Below are 23552 nucleotides of genomic sequence, written 5' to 3'. Positions count from 1 at the left end.
AGCCATTACTGACATGAAGGATAGGTCGATGTTCATTGGCCTTGACAGAATTCAACCTCAAATGGAGAACACAACAGGCAGTCAAAGGGCAAACACTTGCTGATTTCCTTGCTGACCACCCATGTCTGGAAATTTCTAAGACCTTACAAGGCATGATAGATGCGCACACTACACCAATCTTTGAAGATGAAGGTGAATGGGTGCTAAAATTCGATGGGTCTAGCATAGAGATGGCTGCTGGAGCTGGGGTAGTCATTCAATCCTCCCAAGAGGTACAAAAACCACCTTAGCTTTTAATTTGGATTTCGATTGTACTAACAACCAGGCAGAATATGAAGCACTGATCATTGGCTTGGAGATCTTGCTTGAACTAAAAGCCAAAAATATTCTGCTGGTTGGAGATTCCCAATTGGTGCTAAAATTGGTTGGAGAATACAAGTATGCTAGTTTTACATTGGCTCCATACTACAGTACAGCCTTGCAATTGCTTGATGACTTCCAGGAGGTGGAGTTGAAGTACATTCCACGAGAACAAAATCATGAGGCCAACGGATTGGCCCAACTAGCTTCTGGTTTAATACTTCCAGAAAGTTTGATACAACAAATCATCACGGTGGAAAGACGATCTCATCCATCTATCAGAGAAAGAGGCATGGCAGTTGAATGCCTAGCTCTTGACGATCAGATGGAAGATTGGAGGAGAGATATCATTAACCATCTGACATATCTCAATGATCCAGCAGCCAAAAAGGTCAAAGTGTTGGCACAAAGCTATGTAATGATTGAGCGTGAACTCTTCAGAAAAGGAGTTGATGGTTTGTTACTTCGTTGCCCTAGTTTTATTGAAAGTATGAAAATAATGCAACAGGTACATGAAGGTATCTGTGGTGCACATCAAGCCTGTCCAAAGATGAGATGGTTGATAAGAAGACACGGCTATTATTGGCCGACCATCTTGAAAGATTGCATTAAATATGCAAAAGGCTGTCAACAATGTCAGAAATTTGGCAACATTCAAAAAGCACCAGCAGCGGACATACAGCATATCATTAAACCATGGCCATTCAGAGGGTGGACACTTGATATCATTGGAAAAATATTTTCTGCCTCATCTAGGGGTCATCATTTTATCCTGGTCGCTACTGATTATTTTACAAAATGGGTAGAGGCAATACCCCTAAAAAAGATCGAACAAGCAGAGGTAGTAGATTTAATCAAAGAACACCTCATTTTCAAATTTGACATTCCAGAAACCATCACAACTGACCAAGGGACTGGAGGGGAGGTCAAATCATTTCTAGAAGATTATGGAGTCAAGTTGCTCACATTTACCACATACTATGCTCAGGCCAATGGACAGGTAGAGACTTCAAATAAGGTGATCATCTCTATCTTGCAGAAAACTATTGAGGATAATACCAGAGCATGGCACAAGATACTACCATAGACTTTATAGGCCTACCGCATATCCAAGAGAACAAACACTACAACCAGTCCTTTTGCTCTCACTTATGGGCATGATGCAGTACTACCTATGGAGCTAGTGGTCCCATCTTTGAGGATCATGAAGCAACATGATCTATCTGTTGAAGAATATTCAAAAGCTATGAACATGGAACTGGAACAGTTACATGAAAGCAGGATGGAGGCTTTGAACAGGATGATAGTCCAAAAGAAGAAGATAGCAAATGCCTATAAGAAGAAAGTGAAGAAGAAAGTGTTCCATGAAGGCCAAATGGTGTGGAAGGAGATCCTACCACCAGGAATCAAGGACAGAGAGCTAGGCAAATGGTCTCTAAACTGGGAATGACCCTTCAAAGTCCACAGAATTCTCAAAGGTAATGCATATTGGCTGGCAGACCTAGATGGTCAGCCACATAAGAGATTTATCAATGACAAATACTTAAAGCCATATTTCCCAAGTATTTGGGAATTTACATCTATAATGATATAAAGGATGTGAAAGCAGGCTATTTAGCCGTAGCCATGAGCTAGCCTTAGTGGCCGCATATTATGAATAAAAATAGTAGATGATCACAGGCCACACAAAAGAAATTGTAAATAAATGATTAGCAATTATAAAAGAAAATATCTAAAATTAAGGCCAAATAATGGCCAAAGTCAAGTACTAGAAGCCAATACAGATGGCAATAAAATTGTTTCTAATAAACCAACCAAGGCCAAACAATGGCCAAAATCCAACAATCAAGTCAACATATGCTTCAGACCCGACCAAGTATTCTAATGTGCTTGAAGGCGTGCTTGAGTTAGCTACAAATCTGAAGACCAAGTTTGAGCATCTAATAGTTGTGACTTGATGGAAGCACCCAGAGTATTGAGATTTTGCAGAGCATCTTGAAATTTCTCATGCACCTGGTTTCTTGCATCATATTGCTGCAGAATCTTACCTTTCAAACCTTGGATCTTGAGTTCAAAAGTCTCAATTTCTTCTTGAGCAGCAATGATATTCTTCTGAATCCCAAGGTCTTCAGCAGCCAGGTTTTGAGAGTTGGCAAGTAAAATTTCATAAGCAGCTCGATCGTTAGATAAACCTTCCAACTTGCTCGATAAAGTTTGCTCCAGAGAATAATCTTGATGAAAGGCAGTGGGTATATGATGCAAATCATGCTTCAGACGAATGAGCCTACTTTTACTCTCGAAAGCTATCTGAGGATCTGCTAGCAGAGTCTTCACATGTTTTAAAGCTTCCTTACCGTCTGCTTCTTGAACATCTGGAATATTTTTCTCAAAGAGCTGGACCAACTTATTGGTGGCATGCTGCAGTTCTTCCTCAGTTGGCACTTTGCTAGCAAGAGGAGGTGGAGTTAGGAAGGAGAAATCCAGACCTGCCAATGGCTTTACCATGCTGGTTGGAATGATGGAGGTAAGCACTTTAAATGATGTTGCTGCCTGCATACATAAAGTACTGTCGCAAGTATCAAAGAATTATTTGTGGTAGCAAAATAAAGAAAATGAAAGATATCAACCTGAGAAGAGAGAGGAGTAACTGAGCCAGAAGGTTGGTTAGAAATTTTGAGAGTGACAATTGGCTCATCTGATGAAGGAACTCCTGTATAGCTGGTGGAGATCTTTTCACTCTCATCTTCAGAAGCTTCACTATCATCATCGCCTGAAATTGTAACAGGCTCCGAACTGGATTGGGTGGTCTTTTTAATTATAGTAGAAGATCGTTGAGATCTTCTCACAGCCACCACCTTCCTATTGATTTTTGGCTTCTTTTTGGGGGAGATTGACTCACTTTTAATGTTCAATTTTCTAGAGGAAATTGGAATAGCAGGAATAGCTGCACAGTATGTCACCAGATCAGAATCTCATAGACAGACAAGCAAGTAGAAAAAGAGGTGAAGAAAGCATACCAGGCGTAACATCTGCAATGTCTGCCTCAGATTCAGTATTGAAGAAAGCATACCAGGTGTAATACCTTTCCTTTCAAGATAGGTAGTCAGAAGCACAACCATGACTTAAGGGTGGTAGCAGTTGAAACACAAATCTTTTCGAAGCATTATTATTTACAGCCACCTGGTTCTCAATCCTTTCTCTGGATTGAATGTTGGTCCTCTCTTCTCCAGGAGGGTTGCAATGAGAAGGCGGTTAAGAGGTACATTTTGGGTATAACCCACCTACGTAGCACAGAGTTGAGGATTGTATGCCTCAAAGCCACAAGCAGGGTTCATGGGGTTATCAATATTGGCACCTTCATGAAGATACGTGGGTGTAACAAGACTGGCCCAGAAGTCACGAAGGATATGGTCCATTACCATAGATATGGTGACTTTGGAAGATAACAATGGCATCAAAGGACCACCAGGCAAAGTGTCAATAAACAAGAAATATTCAGAATCAAGTCGATCTGAAGGCAAGGACAAGAAAAAATTGAAGATTTCTACAAAAGACCTATCACTGATGCAAGCTAAAACAGACTGCCCATAAGAAGTGAATTTGGCAGGTAGTCGATAGCCAAAAGCACGTAAAGTAGGGAAATAAGCAAACAACCAATGCTAAAGAATCCAAAGGCTACCAAAAAAACGATGGTAGTAAGGTTTCTCAAAGGTGAGTAAAGAGAGACAGTGATAAATACGACCTATCCAAATACTACCTAAAGCCACATTCTGACCTTCAGCTAGTGCGCATGCAAGGGGAAGATAATCTTTTACAGGTTGATTAGCAAAGGTGCCAAAAGCATACCTACAGAGTCTACATCACAAGAACAGAGCATGCTCTTTGAAGGTAGGTTCTCCAAGGTGTTCTGTTGAACTTAAACCCTGATAAGAAAAGGTTTTCTTTTCCTCCATTATTCCTACCTCGACGATTCTGACAGAAGTAAAGAGGTTGGGAGCATCTGGACCTGCAATCGGTCGCCCAGTTAGGGCATACATATCCCTCAGGGTGATGGTCATATGGCCACTGGGGAAAGCAAAAGAATTTGTTTAACGGGACCAGAAACAGCAGGCCGCTGAAATCAAAGTTGGATCGAATGGAATTGGCTCAAGAGTCATGTCAATAAATCCATCGAGTCCTTGCTTCATCCATTGTACACCGAAGGTAGTTCGAAGTCGATTGACCCAGTCTCTCCATTCTAGAGGTGGTTTGGGCCAAGAATGATGTCGTTCCAATAGCGGTTACTCATTTGCACGGTTGGCAAGGAGTTCTTCACTAGAGAATGATGAAAAGCTTGTCATCTTCTCGGTGAAAAGATGGGAGTCAATGAGAGCAGTATTTGGGAGGAAGGAAGCCATCAGTTGAAGAAGAAGAGAGGAAGAGGTCAGGGTTTTTTCTCAAATAAATGAAGAAGTAAAGAGGCGTAAGAGATTAAGAACCAGTAGCTCAAATTAAATGAGGTAAGTGAAGAGTTTGAATTTTAAATGGATTTTATTTGATAGTAATTGATATTTGAGAGGGATTTTTAACAAGAACACATATAGTTTCCAACTACACATGCTTGCGTTTATTTACCATGTAATTTATGCTCACATTCTGTTGATTTTTTTTAAAAAAAATTATGCTCTATTGATTTCACTTTATGAAAAAAAATAAACATAATTTAATAATAGTTTGTTCTATATTTCTTGTTTGGCATCACATTCTTAAATTTATGCTCTATTGATTTTCATTTTATTAATTCAAATTGATATTGGGCATAAAGTAACAAAGTATTCGAAATGTCTTCATTATTTCATTTACTCAGAATCCCGCAAAATACGAACAAAGTGCCAATACATTATAAATTTGAAGTTATAGTAATTTTTTTTTGAGAGCAGGCTAAGCAGCATAGCATTGATTTAAACAGGATTACAATAAGGCAGAACAAAAGAGAGAATAGACTGGGGAACCCCCTCCATGCAAACATGATCCGAACCAGAATGCGTCAGTTTATCGAGTGCAGCCAAAGCATCAGCCACCTTGTTATTTGCTCTATGATTAAACAAAAATTGATATACCATTGGACCCAACAGTATACTAAGTTTATAACATAAACTCGCATGCATGCCCGATTTGGTGAATATCATGCTGGAAGGTGATGTCCTTATGTATATTTTTTTTGGTAATCGAGAACGACGTCATACAAGCTTGTCTTTTGGATATCCGATATGGATCAAAACTCCGGTAGTCAAGTCCGCACACACAGAAATTTTCCACTTAGACTGATGAATATATATGTTAAAATTTTCGCTCAAGTTAAAGGTATGATACACATTGACTCGATGGGGGTCCCTGCCATAAGACAGATTAACTGCTAATATTCTATTTTTGGGCTATTGTCTGCCCTTTTGGTTTGTTGTTGTTATGGTTTGTTCTTTTCCTTCTTGGTGCTTGTTCTCTTGTTCTTTTTGTCCATGGGTTAGGTTTAGTCCCCCATTGTGAGCCACCGGAGAAGGGCTCCTCTTCTCCTCCTTATGAAATACAATTTTTGGTTTCTTAAAAAAAAAAAAAGTTAAAATTTTCAGGTTGCCGATGAGTTTATAAAAAGAAGGAAAGACTTAAGAGTGCCCTGTTTGCACGCTTATGACATTCTGCAATCATTTTTACTAATTTAGATAAGCTGATTATGAAAGCCAACTTCCTGTTAATTGACATCACTATGATTTATATAAGCTGACTATGATGGTCCTATTATAAGCTGACTATGATGGTCCTATTCGGTGGTTCTGTTCATGCAAACTTAATTTTCCTTTTTCATGCACCCAATATCTGAGAGATTAATGTCATCGTGTTTATCTAATTGCGAACACGATGAATGTTTGTAATGGGTTTAGGCATCTTACTTGAGGAAAGGCCCGATCCGGCCGAGTCCGACGTCGGTTTAACAAACTAACACCACCAACAAACTTACTGGCCAGAGATGAACCTGACCCAGCCCTTGGCTGACCGTAACTGTCGTCGGAGGTGCAAGACCCGGCTTTCACTCGAAACAGGTCACTTTGATCCGGGCGGAATACTTGTTTTCCGACGACCCAGAAGTTTGATTCCGATTTGTTTCATGATCCTGAATGCGTTGGTAATGTTTTTGGCCTCATATGGGCAACTTTGGTGCACACCAAAAAATTGATAAATATGCGTCTACGATCCCTTGTACATATAGGTAATTAAGCGATCATTTCGAATTGTTGGATACTCTGGAGGCAGGAGTATGATTAAGGTGTTTGGAGCGTATCAGATGAGTCGATAATGCTTTAAATAACACAATGTTTGACTCGATAAATATTTCGACAATAAATTCCCTATATCTTGTAAAATTCAATACTAACATCAGTTTTGAAACCCCATGTCATGATAGTCAATCTGTTCTGACATTTTTTTTTCAGTTATTCCTAAGTCAAGTCAGATATTTGGGACAAGCATTTGACTTGTATTTTGATTCCTGTCGTTGGTCTGTACGTCGTTCTGAAATTCAAATTTCATCAGTATTCATGATTTGATAAGCCTTTTGTGCAGGTTCAAGTTTTATGTATGCTAACGGCAATATTTGTTAGCCTTGTTGCATCAGTTATGTATGCATATACGACACTTGGTGCGTTGAGGTTTGATGCCGCACTTGATGTGCTAAGGTTTGATGCAACATGTGTTATGCCGACGTTTGATGTGAAACATGTTGTGCTGAGGTTTGATACGACACGTGTTGTGCTGCGGTTTGACATGTAATTTTTTAAAATTTATTTACGTAAGGTTGAATGCGAGATTTTTTTGACTCAGAATATATTAACAACGAGTCTTGTTTGAAAGAGCTATGCACATTGATTTTGAATATATGATTTATTTCAAAATTTGTCATCTATTTTGTAAGAAAAATCGTTTTGAAATTTCGTTTAAGAAAAGAAAAGAAATCAAAACTGATGATGTCATGTGCATGTTGGGGAAAATGTGGGAGGAAATACCTCAATTCATATGAGAACTTAAGGAAAATTTCGTAAATAAAAAATTATTTAAATCTTTATTAATACGTGTTTTAAAATTCCATGGATTTTATGGTATAATAATTAATTGTATGAATATATTGGAACACGACTTTCAAATTTTGTCATTCGTAATAACTGCCCGATAATAAATTAGAGACTTTTTCTATTGGTTAATAAAACTTGTTCAATTGTCTCTACAAAATTGGATTTGGGGGCTCAATAATTCCTTAGAGTCTATAATTCATATCCAATGGTGAAGAAAAAGTCATATAAATTTTAAAAATGAAAAAACAAAAATGTGGTGTGATGTGACACATGTCTCAGGCCATTGGATTTCAATTGTAGACTTTATAATTTGAAACTAATTGAGGAGCCCCCTAATCTCCTAATCTGACAAAATTAACTATGAATTGTATCTGTTAATCAAAGGTGGGTCCCAGTCAAGCATTTATTAGCATAAGCTAGAGTCAAACTTCTTCATAATATAATAGAAACTCAAGTAGAAAACGTCAAACCCATACATTAATACATAACGGTATTGTACTTGAAATATATATAATTATGTATAGTTGTGCGACTCTTTCTTATAATAATAATCATAAGAATGAGTCACATTACTTGTGGACTATATTATTCACTATGTTACTATAACGCATAGGTTATCAGTTTAGATTGGGTCTGCACGATAATTTTTTTAGGGTTCTATGACTCCAACCGATAATCTCGTTAAAGATGTTTCAAATTACTAGGTTTCGAACCACTAGCCTACCAAGTTCAACCGGTTACATCCGATGGCAAAACAAAATATCAAATTTTATTTTGAATTTTCATTAGCTATTTATTTGAAATTTTAAACAGTTAAAAATGTCTAAACAACTGTAAAAATAGTAACAAATCCAACAATAGGTCTTACCTCACCCGGATGAGGTAAGAAGGGTCCACGTTAATTCTTGCATGCATGGATGCGGGTCCCACTGCACGGTCATCCATGAATTCTTCAAACTCTAGGTATATTATATATTGTTGTCAGTTTTGTTGTGTTATTGATAAGTCAAAAGCAGAATAAGTCATGCACGTACACACTCATTTGTTTATCACACACACGCGGCATAACCTTTCCTCAACCCCTATAAATGATTTCATACTTGCAGGCATTCTCCACCAAGTCCTAATATCATTTCCTCTTTCAACTCTCTACTATACTCCTCCTGCTTCAATATGACTACTTCAGCTGTTCAACTTTCTAGCAGTATTGGTGCTTTATTGTTGATGCTCTTTATCATGAGCACAACATGCCAAGCCCAGCTTTCTTCAACCTTTTATGACAGTACATGCCCTAATGCACTCACTACCATACATACCTCAATTAGATCCGCTATCGCTAAAGAACGTCGAATGGCGGCATTTCTCATTCGCCTCCATTTCCATGATTGCTTCGTTCTTGGATGCGATGCATCCATCTTACTAGACGAGACCCCCTCAATCCAAAGTGAGAAGACTGCCCGTCCTAATGATGATTCTGTTAGAGGCTATGGAGTCATAGACAATACCAAAGCTGAAGTAGAGAAAGCATGTCCTGGCATTGTATCTTGTGCAGATATCATTACAGTGGCCGCCAGAGATGCATCCGAATATGTAGGTGGTCCATCTTGGGCAGTGAAACTTGGAAGAAGAGACTCAACCACCACAAGCAGAACTTTGGCTGAAGGTGGAGACCTTCCTGCTTTTACAGACGGCCTTGAACAACTTATAACATCCTTCAGAAACAAAGGCCTTAATGCAAGGGACATGGTTGCATTGTCAGGTTCCCACACAATAGGACAAGCTCAATGCTTCACTTTTCGCGATAGGATATACAACAACAACAACGCAAGCGACATTGATGCCGGATTTGCTAGCACTCGCAAGCGTGGCTGTCCGGCAAGTGGTGGCAATGGTAATTTGGCACCGATGGATTTGGTAACGCCCAATTCTTTTGACAACAATTACTTCAAGAATCTACAACAACGGAAGGGACTTCTTCATTCTGATCAAGTTCTCTTTAGTGGTGGATCCACGGACAGCATTGTCAATGATTATAGCAAGAACCCCAACACTTTCAAGTCTGATTTTGCATCTGCCATGATCAAGATGGGAGATATTGGTGTTCTTACTGGTTCTGTTGGTCAGATAAGAAGGATTTGCAGCGCCGTCAACTAGAATTCCGTGCATTCTTTATGTATTTTGCTTCAAATTTCTTTTATATCTTTGTCACAGCTTCAAAATTCTGTTGTATCCTTGCAGTCTATGGTCGTGGAATTTTTTTTTGCGTGAACATCACTAGCTTGCAAGGCTGAAAAGAAATAGGAAGCTCTCTTCAAAGCAGGTGTGAGATCTTCATATGTGACTTGTTCTTTCTCTTCAATTATCAACGGAGGAATTATTTGCTTGAAATTCTTCTCTCATAAACTATATTCAGTTTGGTGCATATCCCCAGAGCAAAGAAATTATATTAGTCGTATTAACATTTGAATTAATCCTACATTAGTTAAGTAACATTTTTGTTGGTCGCGTGAAACCCATTCAACTATCCATTAGACAACGGGAAGATAATGTAGGGTGACATTAGCACACACTGGGTAGAGCAAGGGCCAATGTCTCAATTGCGATAATGGAAACACCCATGAGACTTTAATTCACGACCTCTCGCTTGCGCTAAGAGTTACCGTGATCAAGTTCACCATCTCAACCATGATCCGTTGTTAGTTAATTAGAGCACGATAATCCCATACAAATATATCGATAACCCCATATTTATATACACTAAAAAACAGTATAGTACCTGCTTCATGCATCCAAAGTAGGTCGGAAGCATGGTTGACTTCATAGCGATTCTCGGTAAATTAAATTTCATGCGAGCCTCTTCGACCTCAGCGGCGGTGCCTGCATTAGGGTCAAACTCCTATATCTGCGTACCAAAGTAGAATATTGGAGTCTTCAATTTGCATTTCTGTGTACAGTGAGACCCCACAAAAGTAGATAGTGATGAGTTTGTCTTCGTAGAACACTTGCATGCAAATTAAAACAATAATAACTATGTGGTAAAACAGGAGTTATGAAAGCATTGTTCTTTCTAAATCCTATAATAAATCTCAAAGTCGGATTTGGGACTTGAAACATCTGCATGCATTCGTATTCATTTGAGGAAGAGATGTAAAAAGTCGCGCTTTATGAAAAGTACAACCAAAAAAAGAAAAAGTATGATTTTTTGTTGAAAGGAAATATATAACGTCCTGTTTGGTGTCACTTTCAAAAATTATGAAAAAAAAAATATAAAACAAAAATCGAAAACATAAATTTAACTACCTGTTTGGTTTTTGTATTTAAAACATAAAATGAAAACATAAATTTAATTCAATATGAGATTGACATGCTAGATGTCGTGAAACACTGCTCTTGATTCATAGAAAAAATCAATGCCCAAAGTTCGGACAAGCCCGACCCGATCCCCAAGCCTAGTCAGGGATAGACCTGGGCATATAGCCTGGCCCTAGATCGACTCGGGTCCGTAGCCCAACATAAAACAAGCATGGCCTAGAGATTGACCGTGGATCGACTCGGACCCAAAGCAAACCCCAGGATCGACCTGGACCTAGCCTGGGACTAACCAGGCCTAGGATAGACCCGACCCCGAAGACCGTCCCAGGACAGACCAAACCCCGAAGCCCACCCTGGGGCCGACCGACTTCAAAGATAATCACGGGATCGATCCGACCTCGAAGACCGTGCCTGGATCGACCCAACCACAAAGCCTGCCCAGCGTTTGACCTAGGCCCATAGCCAGTCCTAAGTGACTCAACCCTGAAGACCGTCCTGGGGCAAACTCAACGCCGAAGCCTAATACGGGACCGACCTGACCTTGAAGATTGTCCTAGGACAGACCTAGGTTCGGGGCTTTAGCCCGTCCTGAGACCGACCAACCCCGAAGTCTATCCCGAGACCGACCTGACCCAGGAGACCGTTTCAGGATTGACTTGACCCCGAAGCCCATCCCGAGACCAACCCAAAGATCATCCCGAGATTGACCCGGGCTCGAAGCCCGATCGGGGATTGACCTGTTCTAGAAGCCCAGCCCGGGATCGACCAAACCCAGAAATTAGGCCCGACCTGGGTCCGAAGTTTGGCCCGGGACAAACTCATATCCAAAGTCTGGGTTAGACACAGCCCGAAAATGAGAAAATGATAGAAGGGTCGGTACGCATGTCGTGCGAGAGAGAAAGGAGGTCGTTGTGTGTGTGGTGTTTTAAAACTTATGAAACCTTTTGTTTTGTGTTTTTAAGATTTTGAGAACCTATTGTAAGTTTTCATACAACTGAAAACAAAAATTACAAACAAACACTATCTTTTTTTTTTTTTTTTTTGTCTATTTTTTGAAACTAAAACAAAAAATAGTAGTGATAGCCTAAAGTTTCTATCTGATTTGTTTTATGTTTTATATGTTTTCTATTTTTCAGAAACGTCTTGTTTTTTCATTTTCTGGTTTCAAACAGTTTTCAGTGATTTATTGTTTCCCGTATTATCTAAAATGACTAGCTAAACGTGTTTTTTATATCCTTGTTTTTGCTTTCATTCATTTAATCAAAAGAAAAAGTCAATTCTACTCTTAAAACATATTTTTCTTCTTTGCCCTATTAACTCTAAATAAATTGTAATCTTATCTTAAAACGTCACGAACAAATCAATATAACTTTTGTTTTGACTTAATCAATATAAAGGGAAGAATGACTTACCAAAAACAAAAAAAAGGGCAAGAATTAGGGAGTGGTTCAACACAATTTGTGTTTCAATACAAGTGTTTAGTGGTCAATCACTGGATGATTAGTAGCCAGTAGTAGTACCAACTAATAATGAAAACCTAGTCAAGTTGGACAATTTTGATTTAGCACGAACATAGTTTCTCCCTTAGAAACTTAACCAAACATGCATGCTTTTATCCAACTTTAGTGACATATGAACAAGAAAACACATCAACCCAAGTACAGCAGCAAAATATATAATAAGAGGAGAAGAATAGTATAAAATTGATTCTGGTTCAGACTGAATATGAGATCCTAGTTCAGGAATGTTCTTTTAGTTTACTATGATTTTTAGAGAGTATACAAGATAAAGAGTACAAGAAATAGCCAGTGGCGTACCTGAGCATATGGGGGCCCTGAGCGAACTCTAAACAAGGGGCCCTCTAAATTTTTTTTGTGGCGATTATCATATAGTTAAAGTCTAACTCCAAAAAAAAATATATTACTTAAATATAACTCGTCTAGCATTTTGAGATGCAAAATCACTAATTACATTACTATAATCAACCTTTTCCACCAAATCACTGTCAATAGACAACATAGCTAACCCATTTAACCTTTCTTGCGACATGGTGGACCGAAGATATGATTTTATCAATTTCAACTTTGAAAAGCTTCTCTCTGCGGAGGCTACCGTTACTGGAATAGTTAACAATATTCTATATGCAATCCATGTATTTGGAAAACCACCATCAAGCATTTGCAAATGATTTAATATTTCAATAGGTTTTTTTACTTCTTCAGGAAAGATGTTACACAAAACTTTTAATTCTAAAGCTAAATCTCTTGCATCAATATCATAAAGATTATCACACTTCAAAAAATTCTCAAGTTTATTGCAATACGATATCAAACTTTCATTATCAATAGAATGTAACTTCTTCAAATCAAACAAAAATCCAAAAGTCTCTCCATATAATTGAAGTTGTTGAAACTTACTTCTAAAAGAAGAAATAGATTTATCCACTATGTACAGAAAGTAATCAACTCTAAATGACTCCTCAACTGAACGTATTAAATCTTCATTGTTAATTTCATCAAATTGTCTTTTTCTTCGAATTAGTCGTTTTGTTTTAAAAACAGGTTCAATATCCATTGCACTAGCTATTTCTTTAGCTTCAATTATGGCTTCCACAAATCCTGTCTCTCTATATTGTTCAAAAAATAAGATGAGTCCTCTTAGCTTTTCTACGGCAATCTTAATATCCATATCTTCAGCTTGAAGGGTTTTACTAACTGTATTTACAACAAATAACAAATTATACCATATTATCAAGCTAATCAAGAACTCAAAACTCTCAATTTCATTTGTTGCTAAGGATTGGGCTTCACTCTTTGTCTTTGGATCTTCACTAGTATTAACTAAGTCAATTAAAGCATCTCTAACTTGTGGACTTTGATATCGTATTGCTTTAACACTCTCAACACGACTTTCCCATCGTGTTTGAGAAAATGGCTTAAGTGTTAGATTTCCAACATAAGACATCAAAACATTCCACCGTTTTGTAGACGATGCAAACAATGAATATATGCGTTGAACAACTCCAAAGAAAGATATGGCTCTTTCACAAGAGTTGCCCATATCACAAAGTGCAAGATTAAGACTATGACAACCACAAGGTGTGTAAAATGCTCTAGGATTCTCCATAAGCAACCTATTTTGAACACCTTTGTGTTTTCCTTTCATATTTGATCCATTATCATATCCTTGCCCTCTTATGTCACCAACATCAAGATCAAGGGTATTTAAAATATCTTTGAGCACATTAAAAAGTCCTAGCCCCGAAGTATCATCTACCGTTAAAAATTGTATAAAAAATTCCTCCACTTTTATTGGTTTGACGGAAACATCCACACATCGCAATATTAGAGACATTTTGTAATATCCTGGTCTAATTTTACACTATTCATAGTATCTTCTCGTGGTGGTTGAGGTGGAGGGAACCTCTGTGTTGGTGAACCAGTATTTGAAGGAGTAAAAATTAAATTGTGATAAAATTATAAAAATATTTTTAATAAATGGGGAATTTTAAAGGAAAATTTTTAAAGTAAGAATTACTTAAATCGGATTTAAATTTGATTTGTTATGAATTTTTGAAGTTAATTATAACAATTTAGTTAGGGGCGTTTTTGACAGATGGGTGTTTTGGTAAGTCAAAGATATTATAAAAGAAAAATTAAAATGAAAAAAACTTACGCAGTTTTTTTCCTGTTCTTCCTCTTCTCTCGCGTGTATTTGTTCTTTACTATTCATTTTCCGAGTCCGATGACGGTGAGCGACACCACCGGTATCAAAAGAAGCGTATTGACGAGACGAGTATAACCCAACTTGAATCACGTCGATCGGAGTTGTGGTTAGGGAGATATCGGAGTTTGAAGTTCCGATTTCCTCGGATTTCTTTTGGTCGATCCGGCCGATTCCGGCAACGGTTTGGTTTGTTTCAGGTACCTATGAGTTCATCTCATCGAGTTCTTTAATTTGATATAAGATTTGGCAGGTTTGGGTGGTCGGATCGCCGGCGATGGGGTTAAATGGGTTTCCGGCGAGTTGACCGAGTCAGGCCGAGTTGAGTCGGTTGACCGGCGAGTTGACTCGGTTGACCGGTGAGTTGACTCGGCTGGGTACTATTTGACCCGGTCGGGTACTATTTGACCCGGTTCGGTACTATTTGACCCGGTTACTATTTGACTATTGACTTTGACTCGGTTACTATTTATACGTTGACTTTGACCAGTACTATTTGGCCGTTGACCATAGTTGACCGACCGTATTTTTACAGTATTTACATATATCGTGTTTTTCGGTGTAGACGGTGGTCACGGTTGAGATTCGGAGCGGGTTAACTTTTGGAGTTAGGGGTTGTCTGGGACGCGTGCTTGGTTTTAGCACTCTGATTTCCAGGTAGGGGTTTCCATACTCTTGCATGTGACTTTAGAGTTCCGGTTTTACGGACTCTGGTGATATTATGGTTTTGTTGGTTTCCGGGGGTGGAAATACGACCTGTTTGCATGTTGATTTATATTCTCTGTTATACATATAACTGTTGGTATGTTTTCTGAGAGTGAGGTGATTGGAAGTGTTGGATGTGGATGTGGATGTGGATGTGGATATGGATATGGATATGAATGTGGATGTGGATTGTGGGCCCATATAGGCGCCCAAATGATCAGATATGGATTTCTGATGGATGATATATATACATATACAGACCGGATATATACCGGTGGACCGTCTGAGATGGGGTGCATCACAGGGGACGCCCTCTGGTGTAGGCTATGCTATCGGGATACCCGATCCTCATCCAGTTTCGGTGTGGACCTGGATTGGGAGACACCCTACGGGGATTAGGGTGGGTCCAGGGGTGTGATGGATTGTTGGAGATTGATGTGGTGATTACAGTGTTGGATAGCCTTATCGGCTACCATTTCACTTGATTGGATTGGTGTATGGATTTCTGGAGACCAGTGTTGGTGGTTCCAGTGTTGCTTAGCCTTATCGGCTATTGTGCTATTTGGTTGACTTACTGATGGATGTATATTTCCTGTATTGCATACTATGCGTTTCATTTCTGGATTTATCATTATTATTTATGGATATTGGCGTTTCCTCTCTACGCCCTACTGAGCTTTGTGGCTCACCCCTCTTCTTTATCCCCTTTCAGGTGAGTTGGATGTAGGTGATGGCGGTCAGCAGCGGGATGCGTGAGCTGGTGTGTAGCCTTGGGCTGACTCTTAGTGGGTGTGGGAACTTTTTGTATTGTATTTGTATATACTATACGGTTTGGTATCGGGTAGATATGTTTTATTATTTCGCTGTTGTATATGTACACAGGTGGATGTACTTGGTGGATAGTATGGTGGTTCTTATTATTATTATTATTATTATTATGTCTGTTGGGTTTAGCAGAGATTTGGGATCTGGTTCGGGGGATGGGGTCCCCTGCCGGTCACGTCCCTGTGATATAGATACACCTCGGTGTATCTTAGGAGAGAGGGGCGTGACACATTTGTTCTTCATGACTTATATCAGGAGTACAATCAAGTATAACAGAAATATATTTTGCCTTCTTTACTCTTCCTATAATTGCACTTTTAATTTCATTGGCTAAGAGTAGGATCAACTCATTTTGTATTTTTGGACTAAGATAATGATAATGAATTGATTTATTTTTAACTCGTTAAATATGTTCTTGCATGATTGGATCAAACTCTGCAATCATCTCAATAAAACCTAAAAAGTTTCCATTTCTCCCTTCATAAAGCTTCTCCCTATGACCACGAAATGCTAAATTGTTTCTTGCAAGAGTTTTTACAAGGGCTATTATTCTTTTTAACACTTGTTTCCAATGCTCTTTCTCCCTATCTATTTGTTCTTGTACACTCTTATCAATTGTTTCAAGTTTTCTCAACCTCACTTGCAATTCTATCCATTTGGTCATGCAAACTAGGTGTTCACTACTAGTTTCATGAGCTTTAAGTCTTTCACTAAGATGTTTCCAATCATTAAATCCATCCGTTGTCATTCGGGAAGTGTTATGATCTTGTTTGAATAACTTACAACAAAAGCAAAACACTTTGTCATTAGAAACAAAATATACAAGCCATTTCATATATTGTTTCTCTCCATTCAATAACATGTTCATAATGATTAGATGAAAAATGTCTACCAAGATCATCAACACCAAAATCAATATCAAGAATTCTAATTGGACCTTTTTCTACTAATAGGTCCCTAAACTTTTGATTAATATTATCCTAATTTCCTGGATCGTAAATGTTTAATGGCCCAAATTCTTTACCTATTGGTAGAATTTCTTTTTCCTCATATTGATCACCATCATCACCTACTCTAATTTCTTCTTCTTTATCACCTATTGGTTCTTCTTCTTTATCACTCAGGACTGATGGATTTGTTTCTTCTTCAACATTCGATGTTGAGCCACCTCTTTGTTTACTAGGCAAAAATCTATCAAGAGATCCTGCTAAAGATCGAACCAATTCTTCTTCTCTTTTTTTTGTTTTCTTTTTTCAAAACCTGACTTGTATTTTCTAGGTATCATTATGATCAAATTTACAAATTATCAAAAATCTCAATCACAATACAAAAAATAAAATAAATGACAGGAGCAGCAAGAGTTATATTCAATCACTTATCACTGAGCCTATTAAGTGGAACAAAATCACCTGGTAAGGCTATAAAACCAGTCAACCATATGTTGTCGAGCTGCAGAGTGCAGGAGGAAAATCTCAGAATCCAAATTCCAAAACTGAATGCAGAGCAGACGAACAGAACGGCCAGAACCCATAAGAGATTACAAAAGAACCAAAGAGAATTAGAGATTGCAAACACCAAAGAAATCATGAAGATAAGAAAACAAAAACCCTAGAAAATCAAAACTCAAAGAAAGAATTACCTGCAAGTGCAACTCTCAAGACTCAAGTCTCAGGCTCCTTCTAGTTCTAAAATCCCAAATGAAAACCAAATCAATGTTGAAACAGGAAGTCAAAAGTCGGAAGTTAGAGTCGGAACTCGGTCTCGGAAGTCAAAGTTGAAACTCGGAAGTCACAAGTCAAAGTCAAGAATTGAGAAGATAGAAGTAGAATTGAGAAGAAAAGGGAATAGAGAATGAGGCATTTTGATATTCTTTTACTTCAATTAGTTGGGCCTCTCAAATTTTCTTGGCTATTATTGATTTTTTAGTTGGGCCTCTCCTCCAAATTTCATTCTTTCTTGATGGGCTTTATAAAGTAACACATATAAGGTTTTAAAATGGGCTAAGAGAGTAAGAGGATAGATGGACTACCATATAACTTAACTAACACTATGAAAAATTGGGGACCCTAAAAATTTGGGGAAATTTGGGGGCCCTGGGAGACGGCCCAGCTCGTCCAGGCCCAAGGCCGCCCCTGGAAATAGCATTCACAAGTCTCTAAGATTGTCCTTATCCCTTCAAGCTCGCGCTCTCTCTCTCAGCCATCTCTTTTTCTCTATTACGACTAGGTTATTGTTGAGAAATTTATCCAAGATCCTCCTTAACAGAAATATCACATGACAGTAAAGAAATTGAAATCGACAATAGCAACACAATGAACACAAGAATATATGTGAAAAAAACTCTAAGATCGGAGAAAAAACCACGACTGTTGTCAAAAGGTAACCAGATAAACTTTCAATATATGAAAAATTTATATAACCATAGTCTCAGTGTTCTTTAGCATATCCGTCCGGACGCCCCTATCATCTGTCCAGACAAATCTTCATCCTTCCTCAATTCAGATTCAGTAAAGCCCTTCTGCCACTTCACACATCTTAGGTGTTCGGATGGCAACTCCAGAAACAACATTCTAGCAACAGAACTTGGCTCCACACATAATCTGAACCGATTCCAATTTATTTATCAATCATAACAGTTATAAAACAATAAAAAAAAATTATATTTATATCAACCCTAATTATGACAGAACTCCAACCGTTTCAGTTTCTTCAACTTGGACCACTTCGTCACAAAATTTCAATCTTGAATCAAAGTTGAACATCAAACCACGGTATTTTTTTAGATCCACCACGGCATGAATTTTTTTTGCGCTTCGTCTAAATGTACCCAAATATTGATTAATGCCCGCATGCATGTTGATGAACAATGTTTCATGTTCAGAAGTGTTAGGGAGGCAATAATTGAGGATTGTTTCTTTCAACACATATTGTGTTCCAATACAAGGGTTTAATTGTAATATCCGGTGTTTTTTTTAAAAAAAAACAAAATATATAATATATATTTATGTATACTTGTAGAGGAAATAAAAAACTCATTTGGGCCAAAGTCTTTCATTAAGACCCAATATGGGATGTAGCTTGGCCCATACTAAGTTGTCCTAAACATATAAGCTTCAAGATGTAGAAAATGGGCTTAGCCCAAGTCAATTTCAGCTAGCCTTTTAACAAGCTTTGGCTTTATGGGAAGTTACAAGAAGAATATAGGAAGACAAGTCATAAGGCAGAGAACTAAACAGGGGGAGAAGAAGAATCTAAGGGGAAGACGCGAAACAATGGGAGTGGTGGAGTGTAAATCGCATAGATTCTCTCGTGGTTGCCAAGGTAATGAAGAAAGAAATGTGTTTTGGGAGGCTTTGAAAGTTGGGTCTACAAAGCTTAAGTTCGGTTTGCGAAAGAAATTCAGATTGAAGGTTGGGGAGAGATTGTCTACGTTAATTTGTCCTTGTACAAGGAAACTTGGATGGTCAAAGCTAAAGTTGGATTTCATGTGCTACTTGGTTCGGGTAAGTTCTGGGATCAATTAAACTCTGAATTTGTTTTGGCCTGTACAAAGATGGGAAGTGCTACATGCGTGTGAATTGATGTGGTATGATGGAAATTTTGTAGGAAATTGGACTTGAAGTGTAAGTCATGCGGTCAAGAACTAGATTTTCACGGGTAAGTGGAATTGAATCTCTATTTCAATTAAGATGACGTTTGTGCTTGTAAGTGAGATGAGGACTTATTGAAGTTCTATATACTGTTGGCATTGAGTTGTTAAATACTATATCGTTTTATTATATGGTCAGGCGGTCGACATTGTCTCAGGATTTGGCTAGTAGCATATTTTCGGTGAGTGGATAGATAATTTATCTGATGCACTGAACCCACACACACCTATGATCCGCCCTTTTCTTCAGATTTTGTATTAGTGTCCCTATTTGTCAATATCCGTATATATCCGTTCGGTTACTGTTTGTTAGACGTCTTGTGTGACCCATGATTTCTTACCATTGGGACAAGCATAGAATTAACTGCATGCGACCTTTTGATATGACATCGATTACTCTGATTCTGAAATATGTGTTATTCGGATTTCTTATCGAGATGGAATGTTCTGATTCGAACTTGTGATCGTATCCTATTCTGGTTTAGTTTGATGATTGATTGATTGATTGATGGTTATTTGTTCCTTGGGAGTTACTATTTGTCAGAATATTGTACACTAACGGTAGGATACGTTAGCCTTGGTGCACCAAGTTTGGATATGTTTGGATATCGGCACTCGGTGTGCTGTCTGATATAGGCACTTCATGTGCTGTTTGATATCGGCACAGTGAGTGCTGCCTGATATTCTAATTGATTCTGTATGATGGTACTCCCTTCTGATACGTTGCTTGTTCAGTTCTTTGACACCTGATTACCCGACTTGTCCCCTTTGTATCATTTAAGTTTCTATTCATTCACCGAGTCTTGTGACTCATGCTTCCTTGTTGATACTTTTGCTTTAGATAGAGTAGTTTCGGTAGATTCAGGACCACCTTCAGCTATTTTGAGTTCTATCCGATTTTGGAGAGCCCGTCACCTGTAGTGCGGGTAGTCACTCTGATATTTTGTATTTTACCACTCTGTATAAATTCATGATCTTAGACGCTCCGTTAACTATTGATAGGATGTTTTGGTATGTATTGCTGTAGGCGTTGACTGTACTCTGGCTATTGCTTCCGCGTTATGTAAATTTTAGTTACATGTTCCTTATGCATGTTTGGATTGTTAGTTTTGAGGCTTGCTGATCTTAGTGGGCTTCTAGGTCCATTGGGGTCATGCGCCGGTCACGTGCCCTTATTTGGGTCGTGACATTAATGATCAATCAGTGGATGATTTCAAGGTATAATAATTTAATTTTAGAGGATCGCAGGAAATAGTAACATTAGTAGCTAGTAGTAGTACCAACAAATAATGAATACCTAGTCAAATAATGAATACCTAGTCAAGTTGGACAATTTTGATTTAATTAGAGCACATATAGTTCCCAATTACACAGCTTGCGTTTATTTACCATGTAATAGTATATTATCTTTGAAAAAATATGTAATTGTTGGACAAAACGTTGGCAGCCGGCAATTCTAGCCGACATGACAAACATAATTTCTACGACAATGATTTTTCAACCATGTTAATTAGTTAAACCAACCAAATTGGTGTTTCTACTCTTGATTAAAGCTCCCAACATACCTAGTCAAGTTGGACAATTTTGATTTATGACAATTTAGTTTCCAACTACTAGTGGTTACACGTAAAATGTTCATGTTGCCCGCGCCCACAACACACAGCTTCTCCCTTATATATATATTACATATTTGAAAAAGAAAACATGCATAATTTTTTATCAATATATATATATAATATATATATAATATATATATATATATATATATATTATACTTGAAAAAGAAAACATGGGCTGCTTGCAATTTGGGCCGACATGACTAACAGAATATGTATGAGATTGATGTTTCAACCTAGAACATTATTTCTACGAGTTGGATGTTTCAAAATTTGTTACCATGTTAATTAATTTCATTAATTTGTGTGTCAACGATTATAATATTTATTTTTCCCTTCTTTGATTGGATGAAACATAAAAAATAATTTACCAAGTCTAAGTACAAAGCCTCACGCAACACAAACCAAAGGAGGCACCCAGGATTGGATTAGTGTGATAGCCATCGCAGAAAATAATATGGCCTATAAATCTGCCTACACAATGCAGTATTCTTCATTTCTCTCGTACGTTTTTCATTAAATCAGTGACTATGGCTCGCAAATTGATCTTCACCTCTCACCTAAGCGCAGCCTGTGCTTCCATGTTGATCATGTTAATGCTCTTGAGCTTGACATGTGAGGCTACACTTTCTACCAAATTTTATGACAAAAAATGTCCGGATGCTCTTACTACTATCAGAAAATCCGTCAGAACTGCCATTGCTAAAGAGCGACGTATGGCAGCGTCTCTCATTCGTCTTCATTTCCATGACTGCTTTGTTCAGGTATATATGTACCCCTAATTTTTCACAAATTCCAACAAGTTGATGTTAACTATATGTACATAACTAAAGTATATTTGTTTTAATTTCTCCAGGGATGTGATGCCTCAATTTTGCTTGATGAAACCCATTCAATCAAGAGCGAAAAAACTGCACTCCCCAACAATGCTTCCGTTAGAGGCTATGAAATCATAGACAATGCCAAAGCAGCCGTAGAGAAAATATGCCCCGGAGTTGTATCTTGTGCTGATATTGTCACGGTGGCAGCCAGAGATTCATCCGAATATGTGAGTAAATACATCTAATTAGTATATGTATATGTATATGTACATGTACATGTAATCTTCCACAAGTAATATATAAGTCATGAAATTTAAGAGCAATGTGTATTAATTTGTTTAATTATTAGGTGGGCGGCCCATCATGGAAGGTAAAGCTGGGACGAAGAGATTCAACGACTGCAAGCAGATCTCTAGCTGAAAGTGGTGAACTTCCTAGTTTTACAGCCAGCCTTGATCAACTCATAACACACTTTGCACGTAAAGGACTTGATAAAAGAGACTTGGTTGCTCTGTCAGGTCTGGTAACCAAACTTAGTATATGCGCATATACATATACATACACATATAGAATGCTAATATATACATATGTTTGATGAATGTAGGTTCGCACACAATTGGACAAGCGCAATGCTTTACGTTTCGCAATAGGATATACAACAAAACCAGTGACATTGATGCTGGATTCGCAAACACTCGTAAGGGGCGTTGTCCAAAAAACAGCGGCAGCGACAAGCTCTCACCACTTGATTTGGTGACACCCAATTCTTTTGATAACAATTACTTCAAGAATTTGATACAAAAGAAGGGTCTTCTTCACTCTGACCAAGTTCTCTTTAGCGGCGGATCCACCGACAAAATTGTCTATGAATACAGCAAGAATCCTTCTCTCTTTAACTCCGATTTCGCTACTGCCATGATTAAAATGGGAAGCATTGATGTGCTTACTGGTTCATCTGGGGAGATAAGGAGGATATGCAGCGCTGTTAACTAATATATCATTTACATTAGTGTGATTGTTTTCTTATTTGTCTTTCAATTCATTCTAATTTCTTCTCAGTCAAAATAAATGATGTAAAACATCGTAGAAAATCTGTGATTGAATTTGTTCTATATTTCTTGTTTGGCATCACATTCCTAAATTTATGCTCTATTGATTTTCATTTTATTAATTCAAATCGATATTGAGGATAAAGTAATAAAGTATTCGAAATATCTTCATTATTTCTTCAGTAGTGCTAAATAGCCCATATAGTGGTAGCACATGGGAGTCAAACTCTCTTAAAAGAAATTTTAAAGCGTTTTTACTCTCAAAATACATGTTAAATTTTTTAAAAAAATTACATATTCAGAATCAGCACATAAAACTCTCACTAACAAAATCCAATATTGTCGATGAGTTTTATTGGGTAAATCTTAATTCTATTGTTTTTTTCAATGGA

At 37.8% G+C, this 23552-nt stretch overlaps 4 protein-coding genes across 4 annotated transcripts; 3 read left to right on the top strand and 1 right to left on the bottom strand.

The window, feature by feature from the left end:
• The first annotated feature begins 8664 nt into the window (after positions 1 to 8664).
• LOC119995401 (lignin-forming anionic peroxidase-like) lies at positions 8665 to 9848 on the top strand. The gene has a single exon (XM_038841881.1). The coding sequence runs from the start codon at positions 8685 to 8687 to the stop codon at positions 9612 to 9614; it is 930 nt and encodes a 309-aa protein (XP_038697809.1). The 5' UTR covers positions 8665 to 8684; the 3' UTR covers positions 9615 to 9848.
• A 6580-nt stretch (positions 9849 to 16428) lies between these two features.
• Positions 16429 to 17556, bottom strand: LOC119995519. Its single transcript, XM_038842037.1, has 4 exons — positions 17435 to 17556; positions 17050 to 17216; positions 16886 to 16968; positions 16429 to 16803 (listed from the first exon to the last, which is right to left on the bottom strand). Exons 1-4 carry the CDS (start codon positions 17554 to 17556, stop codon positions 16429 to 16431), a joined length of 747 nt encoding a protein of 248 aa, XP_038697965.1.
• Positions 17557 to 19204: 1648 nt separating this feature from the next.
• On the top strand, positions 19205 to 19865 carry LOC119995518. The gene is made up of 2 exons (XM_038842036.1): positions 19205 to 19528; positions 19632 to 19865. Exons 1-2 carry the CDS (start codon positions 19205 to 19207, stop codon positions 19650 to 19652), a joined length of 345 nt encoding a protein of 114 aa, XP_038697964.1. The 3' UTR covers positions 19653 to 19865.
• A 1924-nt stretch (positions 19866 to 21789) lies between these two features.
• LOC119995218 (peroxidase 5-like) lies at positions 21790 to 23261 on the top strand. The gene is made up of 4 exons (XM_038841651.1): positions 21790 to 22054; positions 22147 to 22338; positions 22461 to 22629; positions 22716 to 23261. The coding sequence occupies exons 1-4, from the start codon at positions 21821 to 21823 to the stop codon at positions 23102 to 23104; spliced, it is 984 nt and encodes a 327-aa protein (XP_038697579.1). The 5' UTR covers positions 21790 to 21820; the 3' UTR covers positions 23105 to 23261.
• Positions 23262 to 23552: the final 291 nt, after the last annotated feature.

This window comes from Tripterygium wilfordii, chromosome 3 (genome assembly GCF_013401445.1).
Source record: "Tripterygium wilfordii isolate XIE 37 chromosome 3, ASM1340144v1, whole genome shotgun sequence".
Taxonomy (NCBI): domain Eukaryota; kingdom Viridiplantae; phylum Streptophyta; class Magnoliopsida; order Celastrales; family Celastraceae; genus Tripterygium; species Tripterygium wilfordii.
The sequence above is the reverse complement of the archived record's forward strand: the minus strand, read 5'-3'. Positions and strand labels throughout refer to the sequence as shown.